General features: G+C 42.9%; 1 protein-coding gene across 3 annotated transcripts in view; it reads left to right on the forward strand.

Annotated features, from left to right (window-relative positions):
- The window catches only part of LOC134350791 (mitogen-activated protein kinase kinase kinase 21-like), a 160,407-nt gene that overhangs the window by 111,197 nt on the left and 29,383 nt on the right, over positions 1-19,827 (forward strand). For 2 of the 3 annotated variants that reach the window (XM_063056483.1, XM_063056485.1), the window contains exons 3-5: positions 6,130-6,278; positions 12,320-12,495; positions 18,979-19,219. In XM_063056483.1, coding sequence (XP_062912553.1) covers positions 6,130-6,278; positions 12,320-12,495; positions 18,979-19,219 — 566 coding nt within the window. The remainder of the gene's footprint in view (positions 1-6,129; positions 6,279-12,319; positions 12,496-18,978; positions 19,220-19,827) is intronic. The other variant, XM_063056484.1, reaches the window with a different exon arrangement.

Genomic DNA, 19,827 nt, shown 5'->3' on the forward strand with positions numbered 1-19,827 from the left:
CCTCACTTTCCCCAACTGCTAGTTCAAACACTGGCTTAAACACACAAATAAACCACTTAATCAATCTTTAAATAGCATTCATACAGCAAACAACATCCCGGATGGACTCCACACAGATGCAACGCTCTCACCAGAACTCGTACACCAACTTGGCTTGTTACCTGGCTCTGCTAACAGCCAGGGGACTCAGTGGTGAGAGGGCCACCTTTCATAAGCAATACCCGTCTAGGGTCGGGATGATTTGAAGTTCAACCAGACAGGAATGTTGTGATGTTCTAATTAAAGGCACCTTGATTTGAGCGAATGTTGTGTAAATACTGCCCGTACACAGTTATCGGTAGCCTAGCAATGCCAGATCATATATGAGCATAAAATTCTGACGAAAGTATATTTGCCAATTTTCAACTTTTATCGAACAGTTAACAGAGAAAGAAAATGAAAGTGAAAAGGGCCCATTACCGTTAAACCAATGTGAATGTACACATAAAGATTGGAGCTCATTTCTGTAGTAGCTGAGTGTATCACTTACTCACAGCACTGAATTCTCATCACCAGCCGCAGGTAGAACTTCCCTTCTTGGAATCCACTGCCTCGCGAAGTACTCCTTGCAATAGGGTCTCCCCATGGATGTCCCCCCTGGTGCTTTTCTCTCCACACCCCCCGCCAAAAGATCCCAAACCAATCTAAATGTACACATAAAGATTGGAGCTCATTTCTGTAGTAGTTGGGTGTATCTGTCCTTCAGAAATCCCTCCTCTCCCATCCCACAATCCTGATTGGCTGACACAACATTCCTAGGTTGGACAGCATGGCTCCTTATCTTTAGCCGAAGCCAAAACAGTGTCACCAGCAGGACATGCAGCTTTCACACTAAATAAAACTACTGTAACAAAAAAGACCAAGGTAACATGCCTGAACGACTGGAGTCCTGTTGCACTCACCTCAGTAATAAGCAAATGCTTTGAGAGGCTGGTCAAGGATTACATCTGCAGCATGTTGCCACCCAAACCGGACCCCCTACAATTCACCTACCGACACAACCGATCGACAGATGACGCAATAGCCACTGCTCTGCATACTGTCCTTACACATCTGGAGAAGGCGGATGCTGATGTGAGAATGCTGTTCTTGGACTACAGTTCAGCATTCAACACCATAGTTCCATCCAGGCTCGACAAGAAGCTCAGAGACCTCGGCTTTGACCCTGCCTTGTGCAGCTGGATCCTGGGCTTCCTGTCAGGTTGCCAGCAGGTTGTAAGAGTGGGCTCCCTCACCTCCACCCCTCTGACCCTCAACACAGGAGCCCCTCAGGGCTGCGTACTGGGTCCCCTCCTTTACTCCCTGTATACCCATGACTGTGTTGCCACCCACAGCTCCAATCTGCTAATTAAATTTGCCAACGACACTACTTTGATTGGCCTTATCTCAAACAATAACAAGGTTTGAGATAATAACAGGGAAGAAGTCATCTTTCTGACACAATGGTGTCAAGAAAACAACCTCTCCCTCAATGTTGCAAAAACAAAGGAGCTGATTGTGGATTACAGGAGGAATGGAGATGGGCTAACCCCTATTGACATCAATAGATCTCGGGTTGAGAAGGTAAACAGCTTCAAGTTCCTCGGCATCCACTTCACCGAGGACCTCATGTGGTCTGTACACACCAGCTGTGTGGTGAAAAAGGCACAAAAGCGCCTCTTTCACCTCAGATGGTTGAAGAAGTTTGGTACGGGCCCCCATATCATAAGAACCTACTACAGGGGCACAATTGAGAGTATCCTGACTGGCTGCATCACTGCCTGGTATGGGAACTGTACATCTCTTAATCACTGGACTCTGCAGAGAGTGGTGTGGACAGCCCAGTGCATCTGTAGTTGTGAACTTCCCATGATTCAGGACATTTACAAGGACAGGTGTGTAAAAAGGGCCCGAAGGATTATTGGGGACCGAAGCCATCCCAGTCACATCTATTCCAGCTGCTACCATCTGGGAAGCGGTACCACAGCATAAAATTCAGGACCAGTAGGCTCTGGGACAGCTTCTTCCACTGGGCTATCAGATTGATGAAATCATGCTGATTTGAGTGTACTCTATATTACATTGACTGTTCTATTTATTATATATTACTATGATTGCACATTTTACATTTAGATGGAGACGTAATTTAAAAATTTTTACTCATATATGTGAAGGATATAAGAAATAAAGTCAATTCAATTCAGTAAAATAAAATATCTCACTCCATAGAATAGCGAGGCGTTACAGAATTATAGAGCGCAGAGAAAGCTGAAAAGCAGGACCTCCAGGGTAGCAATCTCTGGATTTCTGCCTGTGCTATGCTCCAGTGAAGGTAAGAATAGGTTGATCTGGCAGATGAGTGCGTAACACAGAATCCAGTGCAGGGAGCAGGGTTTCAGATTTCTCGATCATTGCGATTTCTTCTGGGGAAGTTTTCACCTCTACAAAAGGGACAGGCTACACCTGAACCTGAGGGAGACCAGCGTCCTTGTGGGCAGGTTTCCTAGAGCTGCTAGGGAGGATTTAAACTAATTTGGTAGTGGGGTGGGAACCAGAGTGATAGAACTGTTGGTTTACAAGTAGAGGCAGTAAGAGGCAGATGATAGGGCAAAATTGCAGCCAGTAAGGTGAGTTGCATTGTAAAAAGGGGAGAAAATCAATGAGGATGATAGATACAGGACTGAAAGTGGTAGATGATCTTATAGCCCAGTTAGAGATTGGCAGGTATGATGTTGCGGGCATCACTGAGCCATGACTGAAAGAAGATCATAGTTAGGAGCTTAACATACAAGAAAACACATTGTATTGAAAGGACAGGTAGGTAGGCAGAGGGGGTGGGGTGGCTTTGTTGGTAAAAAAAAATGTAATAAAATCCATTGAAAGAAATGACAGGATCAGAAGATGGAGAATTGTTGTGGATAGAGTTAAGAATCTGCAAGGGTAAAAAGACCCTGGTGGGAATTATATACAGGCCTCCAAAAAGTAGTCAGGATGTGGGCTACAAATTACGATGGCAGATAGAAAATGCATGTCAACATGGCAATGTTACGATAATTATGGGGGACTTCAATATGCAGATAGATTGGGAAAATCAGGTTTGTGCTGGATCGTAAGAGGGGGAATTTGTAGAATGCCTAGAAGATGGCTTTTTAGAGCAGCTTGTGGTTGAGCCCACGAGGGGATCAGCTATTCTGGATTGGTTGTTGTGTAATGAACCAGATTTGATCAGGGAGCTTAAAGCAAAAGACCCCTTTAGTTAGCAGTGATCATAATATGATAGAATTCACCCTGCAATCTGAGAGGGAGAAGCCAAAGTCTGATGTATTAGTATTATCGGTACGGTGTAATAAAGGAAATCACAGAGGCATGAGAGAGGAGCTGGCTAAAGTTTGTTTGGAAGCTGACACCAGCAGGGCTGATGGCAGGGCAGCAATGGCTGAAGTTTCTGGGAGTAAATTGGAGAGCGCAAGATAGATACATCTCCAAGAAGGAGTAGTATTCTAAAAGCAGCATGTTGCAAGCGTGGCTGACAAGGGAAGTCAAAGACAACAGAAAAACAACAGAGGGCATATAATACAGATATAATACAGAAACCAGTAGTGTGAAGTTAGAGGAATGGGAAACTTAAAAACCAACAGAAGGCAACAAAAAAAGCCATTGGGGAGGAGATGAAGATTAAATATGAAAGTAAGCTAGCCAACAATATTAAAGTAGATATCAAATATTTTTTCAGAAATCAATAGTAAGAGAGAAGCGAAAATAGATATTGGTCCACTGGAAAATGACACTGGAGAGGCAGTAATGGGAGACAAGGAAATAGTGGACGAACTGAAGGAAGACATTACCTCACTGTGGAAGACTTTACTAGTATGCCAGAAGTTTGAGAGTGTCGGGGGGTAGAAGTGGGTACAGTTCCTATTACTAGGGAGAGATATTTGGGAAACTGAAAAGTGAGAATGTAGGTAATTCACCTGGACCAGATGGTGTACACCCCAGGGTTCTGAAAGAGGTGGCTGAAGAGATTTTGAGGCGTTAGTAATGATCTTTCAAGAATTGATAGATTCTGGTATGGTTCTAGAGGACTGGAAAATTGCAAATGTTACTTCACCTTTCAAGAAGAGAGGTAAGCAGAAGAAAGGAAATTATAGGTCAGTTAGTCTGACCTCTGGTCGGGAAGATGTTGGAATCGATTGGTAAGGATGAGGTTTTGAGGTACTTGGAGGCACACAATAAAATAGGCTAAAATCAGCATGCTTTCCTTAAGGGAAAATCTTGCCTGTTTGGTGTTCTTTGAAGGAATAGACAAAGGAGAATTGATGGATGTTGTGTACTTAGATTTTCAGAAGGCCTTTGAGAAGGTGCTACACATGAGGCTGCTGAACAAGACAAGAGTCCATGGTATTGCAGGAAATATACTAGCATTCATAAGGCATTGGCTGATCGGCAGGAGACAAAGAAAAGGAATAAAGGGAACCTTTTTTGATAAACTGCCGGTGACTAGTGGTATTTTGTAGGGATCAGTGTTGGGGCCACTTCTTTTTACTTTGTTTGTCAATGACTTAGATGATAGTTTTGTGGCCAGGTTTGTGGATGATACAAAGATATGTGGAAGGGCAGGATGTGTTGCGGAAGGAGGGAGGCTGCAGAGGACTTAAACAGATTAGGCAAGTGGGCTGTGGAAAAAGTACAGTTGATATTTCAGGCTGAGACCCTTCAGCAGGATTGGGCCTGGAATGTCAACTGTACTTTTTTCCAAAAATGCTGCCTGGCCTGCTGCATTCCTCCAGCATTTTGTGTGTGTTGCTTGGATTTCCAGCATCTGCAGATTTTCTCTTGTTTGTGATGGAATATAGTGTTGGGAAGTATATGGTCATGCACTTTGGTAGAAGGAGTGAAAGCATAGACTATTTTCTAAACAGGGAGAAAATTCAAAAATCTGAGGTGCAAAGGGACTTGGGATCCTTATGCAGGATTCCCTAAAGTGTAATTTGCAGGTTGAATTGGTAAGGAAGGCAAATGCAGTGTTAGCATTAATTTTGAGAGGACTAGAATATAAAGCAAGGATGTAACACTGAGGCTCCCTTTGAGTATTGTGAGCTGTTTTGGGCCCCTTAATTAAGAAAAATTGTGCTGACATGGGAGAGGGTTCAGAAAGAGTTCACAAGAATGATTTTGCGAATCTCGTATGAGGAGCATTTGAAGATTCTGGGCCTGTATTCGCTGGTATTTAGAATGATAAGGGGAGCTCTCCTTGAAACCTATTGAATGTTGAAAGGGCTAGATAGAGTGGATCTAGAGAGGAGTTTCCGAAGTTGGGAGAGTTCAGGACCGGAGGGCCCAGCCTCAGAATCGAAGGACATCCGTTTAGCTAGAGAGAGGTAAGTATGTGGAATTCGTTATCACAGATGGCTGTGGGGGCCAAGTCATTGAGTTTATTTAAAGCGGAGTCTGATAGGTTCTTGATTAGTAAGGGTGTCAATGGTGACATGGGGATGGCAGGAGAATCATATTGAGGGATAATAAATCAGTCATAATGGAATGGTGGAGAAGGCTCGATGGGCCAAATGGCCTAATTCTGCTCCTCTCTCAAAATCTTATAATTCAGGTCCTCAAATACCAGCAAAGTCCTTGTGAATTTTCTCTGTACTCTTTCAATCTTATTGGTATCTTTCCTGTATGTAGGTGGCCAGAACTGCACACGATACTCCATATTTGGCCTCACCAGTGTTTTATACAACTTCAACATAGTATCTCAATTTCTGTGCTCAATACTCTGATTTATGAAAGCAATATGCCAAAAGCTCTTTTTATTAGACCCTATCTATGTGAAATGATAAAAGGGTGAAATGAGCTTGCTTAATGTAAAGGATAATGGAAGGTAGAATTTTGTTCCTTAAGTAGAAGTTAATCAACTTAAGTAGATGATAATCGACTTTCTTCAGATTAAGATAGATTCAATTTTTCATAATTAACATCTTGGGATATTGAGCAGAACCAGTTGAATTGTAGATTATCTGTGATTTAATTAAATGGTAGAACAAGTTAAAGGGGTGAGTGGCCTTCTCTGACTAATATTTAGTGTCTTTTCTCTCGCTGTCTCTCATCATGTAGCTATGGAGTGTTGCTCTGGGAGCTGTTAACAGGAGAAGTTCCTTATCGTGGGATCGATGGCCTTGCAGTGGCTTATGGAGTCGCAGTCAACAAATTAACCCTTCCTATTCCATCTACGTGTCCTGAACCCTTCACCAAACTAATGGAAGGTAAGCATATCATTATATAAAATTAACTCTGAATGCTTATGAAAGTTGATGTTTTATAAGACCATAAGACATAGGAGCAGAATTAGGCTATTTGCCCCTTCAAGTTCCTCAATCCCCATTTCTCTGACTTCTCCCTGTAACTTTTGATGTTGTTACTAATCAAGAACTTATCAGCTTGCACTTTTAATATATCTAATGACATCCTGAACAGCTGTCTGTGCCAATGAATTCCACAGATTCACCATCGTCTGGCTAACAGAATTCCTCCTCATGCCTGTACTAAATGGACATCCTAGCACTCTGAGGCTGTGCCCTCTAGTACAAGTCTCCGACTATAGGAAGCATCCTCTCCACATCCACCCTATCTTGCCCTTTCAATATTTGATGTTTCAATGAGATCCCCCCTCATTCTTCTAAACTCCAGTAAGTACAGGCCTAGAACCATCAAACGCTTCTTACATGTTAACCCTTGCATTTGTGTAAACCTGTTCTGGAATATGCAATGCCAATAAATCTCCAAATTATTTATGGTCAGTTACTTTGATCATTGAGTGAAACCTGCCAGGTATTATTTCTTTTCCCTCTTTGCTCTCCATTTTAGTTGCTAATTGCACATTCACAATGTGCAAATTGTTTGCTATCATCACCCTTGCTGAGAAGTTCAAGCTCTGCGACAGCTGAATCCAACAATTTGGTTGCTAAACTGTCCAAGAAGAAGCAAGATTAACCAATCGTTGAGCTAGTTCTAGAAAATAGAATAATATAGGCCCTTTAGCTCACAATATTGTGCCAATCTCTTAACCAACTATAAGATCAATCTAACCCTCCTCCTGTGTAGCCCACTCTGAAAGAAAAAAAACTTAACTTTGTCATCCCCCCCCCCCCGATATATTTTCTTCCAATCATCTTAAAGTTATGTCCCCCTGGTATTCATGTTGCGGCTGATTTCAACTAACATGGTGTGGAGCAGTAGTTGAATCTCAGACTTTTCTCTGTGGTGTTATTGCAGATAAATCCCTAATTTATAAATTGTCTGAAATTACATTAGAATGCATTTCAATCTTAACTGTGGCCAAGGAAATGTTTCAGGCTATTTAAGCATAGTATATATGGGCAGTAAATAAGGACAAGTGCATGCCCACATCCCATGTATGGGCTTTTAATGTAAGAAGTTACCTCAGCTCTGTTTTCATATCCTACTCCAGAGATATGAAAACAGGATATCTAGGTTGACGTGCCACTGCAATATTTCTTCTTCTTGGGCCATTAGCTCCCAGTGGAGCATAGGTCATTGACGACCTCCCATCTCCACCGTCCAAAGTCGATGGTGTGGTTGGAGTTCATCAATGTTTCTGTAATCCATTGCATCCACTGTATAGGGGATTGGCCTATACAGCTTCACCAGGACCCTTTTGGCCAGCCTAACCCATTTCCACCTCTCGTGACAGGGATATAGGTTGGACTCTGTGAGGCAGTACAGTATTTGGGGGGCACTGTAATGACAGCTGTCAAAATTGGGTTTATTATCACTGACATGTCATGAAATTGGTTTTACTGCAACAGTACAGAGCGATAACATAAAATATAGGTTACAATAAGAGATATAAATAAGTATGCAAAAAGAGGGGAAAATACTGAGGTTGGCTTCAGGGACCATAAAGAAATGTGATGGCAGAGGGGAAGAAGCTGTTCCTAAAACATTGAGTGTGCGTCTTCAGGCTCCTGTATGTCCTCCTTGATGGTAGCTATGAGATGAGGGCATGTCCTGGGCATTGGATGCAGCTTTCTTGAGATGCCTTTTGAACATGTCCTCAATGGTGGGAGTCTAGTGCCCATGATGGAACTAGCTGAGTCCACAAAATACTGCAACCTTTTCCAATCCCCTGGAGCATCCTTGATGCCTCCATACCAGCCGGTGATGCAACTAGTCAGGATGCTCTCCACAGTGTATCTGTAAAAATTTGCTAGATAGCTGGTTGATATGAGATGGTAATTTCTGGCCCATTTGTCCCTTGTTTTGGATTGATTCAAGAGATCCCCATGCCCCTGTTTGAAGAATCACTTGCGTTGAATGTTTTACCCCTCATTCATCATGGCAAGATGATTTGTATTGATGTTTAAGGGAGTTTGTTCATTGGTTGCTGCATTTGCCACTGTTCCAACAGCGGCTACACAATTATAAAGAGTGCTTGGAGAGGACCCAAGGCCACGAAAGGTGCTATAGTTTTCATTAACACGTCAATGGTGATCTCATTTCTTATGCTTTTACTTTCTTAACAAAGACCTTCCTGTATGAACTGTGCAGTAGCCTACGCTGCAACTTTTTTGCTATTTATTTACTGACGCAAAACGATTTTTAAAAAAATAATCACAAGATTATATTTGTATATCTTCTTCCTTCAAAATCTGGACTTTTTATTCAATATTTAAGTGGCTTATTTTGCTCTTTTCACCATAAACTTTCTCCTCTTGTCTGGGCTACGATACCTGGAATGAGGCTGACGAACACTCTGAGAGAGCTGAGAGATCAACCTTGGCAAGTATAGAAGTAACCTTCGCCAACAAACAGCAACACAATTGGAGTCAATGAACTATGACATGCTGTGTGTAGTGGCATTCTGTGGCAGATATTGTGGGTTTTCAGAGTTACATTTTAAAACCATTGTTCTCATTTACAAGTATTCTCCAATATTTTTCTGTTCATGTATGGAGCTATTTGTCTGTTCACTCTTGTTTGGCACTTGATTCTCTTCATAGTCTCTTAATTTAAACAAAAACTTGCTCACTTTTACTACAAATAAAGAATTTAAAATGTATTGAACTGTACTCCGGGTGCAAAACAAAAAATTTCACATTTTTCAGTGATGATATTGATTCTAAACTATGTGTAAGCATTGTCACGTTGCACGGCTTCCCAAACAGTGATGTAGCTTTTTACAGCAACTCTTGTGCAATGGTCTTTGTGGCTCATTTAAGATCTGCATTGCAAGTCTGCAGCTGGTAGTATAACTCCTGATTGGCATCTCAGCAGACTGACAGATTACTGGCGTGCAGCTCTCCGGGTAGAAGAGAACGTTCTTCTTTGTTCAAGTGCAGTGATGTGAAGCAACAGGCTGTTCAAGTTTGGGGCCTGGGTGCGTCCACGTGAAGCATGGCTTGTCCTTCGCTTGATCTTGCACGCAAGCATCTCTGTCAGGGCGAGTCGGCAAGATTTGAAGTGGGGCTCAGCTGTTCTTTTCTCCTTCCCCTGTGAGGACTGGGATTGAAATGCAGTGCCCAGTGGTGCTGTCCTGAATATGAAAAAAAAATGGTGTTAATCTGTTTGTAATGAGTAAAATTACGGGACACAGATGTACAAATGATTGTAATGAAAGTTCAGCTGGAACAGAATTATGTCACTGCCAGCAGCACCTCGTTATCATATGAGGAATATTTGATGGCTCTGGGTCTGTACTCGCTGGAATTCAGAAGGACGAGGGGGGTGAGCTCATTGAAACTTTCAAATGTTGAAAGGCCTGGACCGAGTAGATGCAGAAAGCATGTTTCCTGCGGTGGGAGAGTCTAGGTCAAGAGGGCATAGCCTCAGGGTAAAGGGGCACCCTTTCAAAACAGAGATGTGGATGAATTTCTTTAGCCAAAGAGTGTGGAATTTGTTGCCACGTGCAGCTGTGAAGGCCAGGTCATTGGGTGTATTTAAGGCAGAGATTGATATGTTCTTGATTGGACATGGCATTAAAGGTTACGGGGAGAAGACCGGGAACTGGGGTTGAGGAGAAAAAAAGGATCAGTCGTGATTAAATGGCAGAGCAGACTCGATGGGCCGGATGGCCTAATTCTGCTCCTATGTCTTATGGTCTATGGCCAACGACCCAGGTTCAATTCCAGGCACTGTTTGTAAGGAGGTTGTATGTCGTCCCCCATGATTTTCCTCCAGGCACTCCAATTTCCTCACACATACCAAAGACATATAGTTAGGGTTGGTGATTTGTGGGCAAGCTACGTTGCCGTTGGAATCATGGCAGCACTTGTAGGCTTACCCTGCACATCCTCAGACTGTGTTGGTCATTGACACAAGCAACACATTACAATGGATGTTTTGATGTATGTGTGACAAATAAAGCTAATCTATTATATCTGTTGATTTGAACAAAGAACAGTATAGCATTGGAACAGGTCCTTCAGCCCACAATGTTGTACCAAAACTAAATAAGAGATTAAATGTCCAACAAAACTGCTTCTGCTTATGCACTGTCCATATCTTACGTCCTATACATTCATGTGCGCATCCAAGAGCCTCCTGAATGCCTCTATTGTATTTGGTATTTGCTTTCACTGTCACCCCAGGCAGTGCATTCCAGGCACCCATCACTCTAAAGTAAAACAAAACTTGCCCTGCACATCTCCTTAAAACTTGCTCCTCTCACCTTAAGGCCAAGCCTTCTGGTCTAAAACATTCAACCCAGGGGAAAAAATTCCAGTGGTATACTCTATCTGTGCTTTTCATAACTTTGGTACCTGTATTGTGATGTGGCAGTGCTAACTGCTGTGCTCTTCTTCCTCCCTCAAACAAAACTCCAGGAATAGTTTCTGGGATGTTTTAGGAAAGAAAGTAGAGTTTATTGCCATCTGCACAAATACATGTATGCACAGGTGCAATGAAAACTTGCTTGCTGCAGTATCACAGGTACATAGGTTCATATAAGCAACATTTACAAGAAAAACAATTCTTAAGGATGTGGTTTTGGGGTACTTTGGAGGCATGTGATTAAAAAAAAAGCCCAAGTCGGTATGGTTTCCTCAATGGAAATCTTGCCTGACAAATCTGTTGGAATTCTTTGAAGAAATAGCAAGTAGGATAGACAAAGACAACAGGATGTTGTGTACCTGGGTTTTCAGAAGGCCTTTGACAAGGTGCGATACATGAGGCTGCTTAACAAGATACCAGCATGGATAGAGCTTTGGCTGATTGGTAGGAGGCAAAAAGTGGGAATAGAGGGAGCCTTTTCTGAATGGCTGTAGGTGACTAGTGGTGTTCCACAGGGGTCTCTGTTTGGATTGCTTCTCTTTTCATTATATGTCAATAATTTGGATGACAAAATTGATGGCTTTGTGGCCAGATTCGCGAATGATACAAAGATAGGTGAAGTTGAGGAAGCAGAGAAGCTTCAGAAGAACTTGGATTAAGATAATGGGCAAAGAAGTGGCAGATGGAGTACAGTGTTAGGAAGTGTGTGGTATCCAGTTTGGTAGAAGAAACAAAAGTATAGACTATCTTCTAAATGAAGAGAAAATTTAAAAACCTGAGGTCCAAAGGGACTTGGGATTCTCTAAAAGGTTAATTTGCAGTTTGAGTGGGTGGTGAGGAAGTCATTGGGAAGATTTAAGACAGAGGTTGATGGATTTTTGATTAGTCAAGGCATGGGGCGATGCTAGGAGAAGGCTGGATATTGGGTCTGAGAAGGAAATGGATCAGTCATGATGAAATGGCGGAACAGACTCAGTGGGCCAAATGACCTAATTCTGCTCCTGTATCTTATGATCTAAGCATATTGAAATGCAAAGTGATCATAGTGTTGCTGAGGTAGTATACTTGAGGCAGGAATCCATGGTTCTGCAGGTTAGTTCAAGAACCAAATAGTTGAAGGGAAGTAGCTATTATTGAACTTGGTAGTGTGGGATATGTCCTGCCTAAAGGGAATTATGAACCTCTGCCTTTTTGATGTAGTGCCTCCTGAAGATACAACAGATAATTGGGAGATGTGCTTGTGTGGTAATGGGCTAAGTCCACTACTCACCGCAGCTTGTTGTGTTCTTGTGCATTTGAATTGGCTTACCACACCCTAATGCAACCTGTCAAATCCAGCAAATCGAAACGCTGAAAATCCTCAGCTGATCAAGCCACAAGAAACACAGTTTCTACAGATGCTGCCTGACCTGCTGAGTATTTTCTGTTTTTATTCTAGGAACAATTTAAGGAAAACATAAAGAAAACGATTGATGAGATGCAGTGTTTATTTTACCTATCATGTTGCACATTTCAGAGTGCTGGGACCAGGATCCTCATGTTCGCCCATCTTTTGCGACTATTTTGGAGCAGCTCACTGCTATTGAGTCGACAGTCATAACTGATATGCCGCAGGAGTCCTTCCATTCCATGCAGGATGATTGGAAGATGGAGATACAACAGATGTTTAATGAGCTAAGGACAAAGGAAAAGGTGAGGCCAGTTTACTCTGAAAGTATCTCATTATATATCCCAAAATTCAAAACGCCCTGGCCTCAAGGATTTCAGATAAGGGTTGCTCAAACTGTATAACTAAATTAGTATTGGGAAATTATATTTTATTTTCTAAAATTCTATTTCCATTGACTGAGCATACGTCACCAAGGACGCCCACCATTCAGCCGTGCTCTCTTCTTGCTGCTGACATCAGGAAAAAGGTACAGGAGCCTCAAGACCCACACCACCAGGTTCAGGAAGAGTTATTACCCTTCATCCATCAGGCTCTTGAACCAGAGGGGATAACTTCACTCGACCCATTTCTGAACTATTCCTACAACATTTGGACTCACTTTCAAGGACTCTTCATCTCATGTTCTCAATATTTATTGTTTTTATTATTATCTTCCCTCTTTTCATATTTACACAGTTTCTCGACTTGCATACTGGTGTTTGTCCATCTTGTTGGGTGAGGTCTTCATTGACTCTTTTTTTTGTATTTACTTTGCCTACAAAACAACGAATCTCAGGGTTGAACATGGTGACGTATATGTACTTTGATAATAAATTTACTTTGAACTTTGAGACGTTACTGTTGTTAGACTATAGGACACAGGGGTAGAATTAGTCCCATTGAGTCTACTCCGCCATTTCATCATGACTGATTTATTTTCCCTCTCAACCCCATTCTCCTGCCTTCTCCTCATAGCCTTTGACTCCCTTACTAATCAAGAACCTATCAACCTCTGCTTTAAATATAATTAATGATTTGGCTTCCACAGCCATCTGTGGCAATGAATTCCACTGATTCACCAGCCATCATTGTTTGAATCTGTGTGGCTGAAGGGCAGGTTCATGGTGTAGATTGCCTGGTACCGATGACTCATTTTCATCAATGATGGTAGACCTAAGGTCACTAGGTTCTCAGGTGTTATTTTGTGTTTTCAAATTGCTTTTATCTGGGCATTTTGAACTGCTTATCTTAGAGTCATAGAAAAGTACTGCACAGAAACAGGCCCTTCAGTCCATCTAGTCCATGCCAAATCATTTAAACTGCCTAATCCCACCTACTTGCACCACAGTGCTCCATAGCCTTATGATCCATGTACCCTATCCAAACTTCTCTTAAACGTTAAAATCAAGCTCACGTGCACCACTTGTGCTGACAGCTTGTTCCACACTGAGTGAAAAAGTTTCACCTCTTGTTCCCCTTAAACTTTTCACTCTTAACTCATGACCACCAGCTGTAGTCCCACCCAACCTCAGTGGAAAATGTCTGCTTGCATTTACATTATCTATACCCCTCATAATTTTGTATACCTCTAGCAAATCTTCCCCTTAATCTTCTACATTCCAAGGAATGAAGTCTGAACCTATTCAGTCTTTCCCTATAACTCAGGTCCTCCAGACCCAGCAACATCCTTTGTAAATTTTCTCTGTACTCTTTCAACTTTATTTACATCTTTCTTGTTGATAGGTGACCAAAGCTGTATGCAATACTCCAAAATGGGCTTCAACAAATATCTTGTACAATTTCAGCATAACATCCCATCTCCTGTACTCAATACTTTGATTAATGTTCTGAAAGCTTTCTTTGCGACACTATCTTCCTGTGCTGCCACTTTCAATCAATTATGAACCTGTAGTCCCAGATCGCTTTGCTCTGTGCTCTCCTCTGTGCCCTACCGTTCACTGTGTAAGACCTGGTTAGTCCTACCGAAGTGTGACACCTCGCACGTGTCTGCATTAAATTCCATCTGCCATTTTTCAGCCCATTTTCCAACTGAGAAGCAATCATCCACTACTGCTCTGGCTTCTCCCACAAACCTCCATGCAGAACCTTGTCAAAGGCCTTGCCAAAATCCCTGTGATCAACATCCACCAGCCTGTAATTTCCTGGCTGACTTATAGAACCTTTTTTAAACAGCGGAACAACATTAGCTATCCTCCATTCCTCCGGTACCTCACCTGTTGTGGAGCATGATTTAAGTATCTCTGTTAGGACCCCTACAATTTCTGCACTTGCCTTCCACAGGGTCCGAGGGAACATCTTGGCAGGCTCTAGATATTTACCTACCATAATTTGCCTCAAGACAGCAAACACCTCCTCTGTAATCTGTAAAAGGTCCATAACCTTACTGCTGCTTATCCGTCTCCTGTGTAGATACAGATGCAAAAAATCATCTAAAGGAGTAATTTGTGATATAGGTCTGATTACTACAGGGCCCCAGACACACTTTCTGGGTGAGGCAACACTTCACCTGCGAATCTGCTGGGGTAGTCTATTGTGTGTGATGCTCCCGATGAGGTCCCCTGTACAATGGTGAGACCTGTCACAAATTGGGGGACCGCATCATCAAGCACCTCTGCAACATCCGCCTCCAGCAGGACGTTGGGTGGCCAAACATTTGACTTCTGATTCCCGTTCCTGTCTAATGTATGTCGGTCCGTGGCTTCCTATTGTGCCAAGATGAGGCCACCCCCTGGGTGGAGGAGCAACACCTTAAATTCCGTCAGGGTAGCCTCCAACCTGAAGGCATGAACATCAATTTCTCCTTCTGGGAAACAAGTTCCCCTCCCCTTCCTGTATTCTCCACTCTGACCTTTTACTTCTTCTCACCTGCCTATTACTTTCCCCAGGTCCCCTCTTCTTTCCCTTTCTCCTCTCCTATTAGATTCCTTCTTTGCCAGCCTTTGACTCTTCCCACCCACTGGCTTCATTTATCATCTATCATTTATCATTTTTGGTTTATTGATATCAATGTACATAAACCCAATGACACTGTTGTAAATGTTGTCACATTGTGTGTCCTTTTTGTTTTTCTGCTCCTCGAGTTTTTATTTCTTCATCCCATGCCTATGTTACATTAAGATTCACATCCTAAAACTCATTATGGTTTTGCCTACCTCCAACTCTGGACATTCCAGTTTCTGAAATCTTACATTTTTGGAATGTGCCTTGTTTTGCTGACCACTGTTTCAGCTACCTAAGCTCAATATTCGGGAATTCTCTTGCAAATCTCTGTCCTCCATTTTTTAAACTTGCTTTTAAACTCTTCTGTCAGTGTTTTTCTGTGCTGATCTCACTACTGGGTTTAATAGACTTGGTAGAGGTGTACAAGACGATAAGAGACATACTGCAGATTGAGTGGATAGCCGGAGACTTTTTCCCAGGGTGGAACTGGCTATTGTGAAAGGGCACAATTTTAAGATGATGTGGGGGATGGGAATATCAGTGATAGGTTCTTGGTGGTGGGTGAGTGGAATGTCCTTCCTGGAGTGGTGGTAAAGGCAGATACATTAGGGGCATCTAAGAAATTTAATAGGCACATGGATGATTGAAAAATGGAAGGAATGGTTAGATTTATCTTAGAATTGTGTTGGTGCGTGGCCAAGTGGTTAAGGCATCGGTCTAGTGATCTGAAGGTCGCTAGTTTGAGCCTCAGCTGAGGCTGCGTGTTGTGTTCTTGAACGAGGCACTTAACCACGCATTGCTCTGCGACGACACCGGTGCCAAGCTGTATTGGCCCTAGTGCCCTTCCCTTGGACAACATCGGTGGCGTGGAGAGGGGAGACTTACAGCATGGGCAACTGCCGGTCTTCCATACAACCTTGCCCAGGCCTGCACCCTGGAAACCTTCCAAGGCGCAAATCCATGGTCTCATGAGACAAACGGATGCCTATTATCTTAGAATAGGTTAAAAGTTAGCGATTACAAGTGTGAGTGCCAGGAGGGACGAATGGATAAGGGAGAAGGAGCGATCCCTGTGGAAAGGTGGGGAGGGTAATATGTTTGGTGGTAGGATTCCTTTGGAGAAGGCGGAAGTTGCGAAGGATAATGTGTTAGATGCCGAGGCTCATGGGGTGGTAGGTAAGGATGAGAGGAACTCTATCCCTGTTAAGGTGGTAGGCAGTTGGGTTGAGCACAGATATTCAGGAAATGGAGGAGATGAGGGTGAAGGCAGTATCAATGGTGAAGGAAGGGAGATTTCATTCTTTGAAGGAGTAGGATATCGCTGACATCCTGGAAAGGAAAGCCTCATTCTGGGAACAGATGCAGCGGAGACAAGAGAACTAAGAAAAGGAAATAGCATTTTTACATGAGACAGGTGGGAAGAGGTATAGTCAAGAGAACTGGCAATCGGTAGGTTTATAAAAGATGTCGGTTGACAGTTTGTCAACAGGGATGGAGACAGAGAGATCAAGGGGTATCAGAAATGGTCCAAGTGAATTTAAGGGCAGGGTGGAAGTTTTAAGAGACAAAATTGATGAAATTGACAAGTTCAGCATGGGTGCATGAAGCAGCACCAATGCAGTTGTCAGTGTAGCGGAGGAAGAGCTGGGGAGCATCACCAGCTTGCAACATGGACGGTTCTACGTAACTAGTGAAGAGCCAGGCATGGTGGGTCCCAAGCGGGCGCCCATAGCGACCTCTCAGGTTTGGAGAAAGTGAGAGGAGCCATAGGAAAAAGTGTTGAGGATGAGGACCAATTTCTCAGACGAAGAAAGATGGTGGTGGAGGGCAACTGGTTGTTTCCTTTATTTAGGAAGAAGCAGAGAGCTCTAAGGCTTTCATGATGGGGGCTAGATGTGTATAGGGACTGAACATCCATGGGGAAAACGAGGCAGTCGGGGCCAGGGAATTGAAAGTTACTGAGGAGATCAAGGGCATGAGAAGTGTCACGGATGTAGGTGGGAAGGAGCTGAACCAACGGGGATAGAATGGAGTCGACATATGAGAACATGAGTTCAGTGGGACAGGAGCAGGCAGAGACAATAGGCCTACCTGGTACCTCAGCTGTGGTCTAACCAAAGTTTATAAATTAATATTATAAACTCCAAGCTCACGTATTCTGTACCCTGGTTAATGAAGGTCAGCTTCACGTATGCTGTCTTCAGCTCCTCTTCTCGCTATTACCATTGGGGAGGAAATGCAGGACATTCAACATTTTAGGAACAGCTCCTTCCTGTCTGCCGTCAGATTTCTGAGCGGCCACAACCACTACATCTTTTGCACTCTTTATTTCTTGTAACTTACAGTAATTGGTATCACACTGTACTGCCACAAAATAACAAAGTTCATGATGTATGTCACTGATAGTAAAACTGATTCTGATTAACACACACAATGCTGGAGGAGCTGAGCAAGTCGGGCAGTATCTATGGAGGGGACTCTGCCTGAAACAGCGACAGTTCATTCCCCTCCATAGATGCTACCTGTCCTGCTGAGGTCCTCCAACATTTTGTGTGTGTTGCTCCAGATTTCCAACATCTGCAGAATCTCTCGTGTTTTTGATTCTGATTATCAACGTTTGCTGCCACCTTTTGGGAATTTATGGAATACTTATTCGGGACCTACTATTCATTATCTCATTAGATCCTTCAAAATGCTTCACCTTGCACTGAAAGGGATTAACTTCCAGTTGCAATTACTCTTCTCATCTTACCAACTGATCAGTAGCACCCTGTAGCCTAAGACTTTCCTCACCACCAACAACACCGTCAATTGCTATGACATAGGCGAAGGCAAATACAATGTTAGCATTCATTACGAAAGGACTAGAATACAAAAGCAAGCATGTAATGCTGAGGTTTTATAAGGCAGTGATCAGACTGCATTTGGGAGTATTGTGAGCAGGTTTGGGCCCCTTGGATGTCAAAGAAAGGATGTGCGGGCATTGGAGAGGGTCCAGTAGTAGTTTATGAGGAGGCTCTTGGCCTGTACTTACTAGAGTTTAAAAGAATGGTGGGGGGTGGGTGGGGGGAGTCTCATTGAAACCTACCAAATATTACAAGGCCTAGATAGAGGAAATGTGGAGAAGATTTTTCCAATAGTGAGAATCTGTGACTAGACCCAGAGTAGAAGGATGTCCCTTTAGAACGGAAATGAGGATGAATTTCTTCAGTCAGAGGGTTATGAATCTGTGGAAGCCAAGTCATTGGGTATTTCTCAAGCAGAGGTTGATAGGTTCTTGATTCGTAAGGATGCCCAAGGTTACAGGGAGAAGGCAGGAGAATGGGGTTGATGGGGATAATAAATCAGCCATGATGGAATGTTGGAGCAGACTCAATGGGCCAAATGGTCTGATTCTACTCCCCTGTCTTATGGTCTTATTGGACATCTACAGACTTACTAATCATATCACCTACAGTACATTATTATCCAAATTAGGGTATTTTAACAAACAGCAAGAGTCTCAGCATTGATCCTGCAGCACATCATTGGTCTCAGGCTTCTAATCACAAAATCAACCCTCTGTCTCTTATTACCAAGCCAACTTTTGATTCAATGTGCCTTTGATCCTGTGAGCTCTAACATCAGTCTTGTTGGTGACACCCTTGTCAAAGGCTTTGCTGCGGTTCCTGCCAATGAACGTTCTTTGCAAGTAGTCCCTCTGAGTTTTTACTCACTGTATCGATGTCATAAGTAATCTAGACTTGTCAGTGATCCCTCTAACTTCACCCTGTTGTGTTTGCTAGGAGTTGCGATCACGGGAGGAGGAACTGACCAGGGCCGAGTTACAGCAGAAGTCCCACGAGGAGCTACTGAAGCGACGGGAGCAGCAGCTGGTGGAACGGGAAATCGATGTGCTGGAGCGCGAGCTGAATATTCTTATCTTCCAGTTGAACCAAGAGAAACCAAAAGTGAAGAAAAGAAAAGGCAAGTTCAGGAAAAACCGGCTAAAGCTAAAAGATGGAAACCGAATCAGTTTACCTTCAGGTATGGAGCTAAAACCTTAGGTCTGTGGGTGTGCACAAGGGCGATAATCATTTCAAACTGAACTGGAGCTAGACTCATTCTAAACGTCTTTAATATTCAGCTGGAAAACTATTTTTTAATATTGAGCTTCCATTACTAACCACAGTTTAATCTCTACAAAGAAGCAATGTGAATGTATTGGTTTATAAAAATCTTTCTAAAATGTAGCTCTACAAAAACCTGGTTAAAACACTTGGAATATTGTGTTCAGTTCTGGCTGCCTCATTATAGGAAGGATGTGGAGACTTGAGAGGGTCCAGAGATTTACCAGGATGCTATCTGGATTAGGGAACATGTCTTACGAAGATACTTGAGCGAGCTGGTGCCTTTTCACTTTGGAGCCGAGGGGAAAGGAGCGGTGACTTTGTTAGAGATGTATAAAATGATAAGAGGCATAAATAGAGTGAACAGCCAAAACTTTTCCCCAGAGCAGCAGTGGCTGATAGGGGGCATAGTGTCAAGGTGATTGAAGGAAAGTATGAGGAGATGTCAGACAGTTTTTCTACATAGGGAGTGAGGAGTGCCTGGAATGCACTACCAGGGGTAGTGGTAAAGGGAGATACATTAGG

Source organism: Mobula hypostoma, chromosome 8, assembly GCF_963921235.1.
Source record: "Mobula hypostoma chromosome 8, sMobHyp1.1, whole genome shotgun sequence".
In the NCBI taxonomy this organism is placed as follows: Eukaryota; Metazoa; Chordata; class Chondrichthyes; order Myliobatiformes; family Myliobatidae; genus Mobula; species Mobula hypostoma.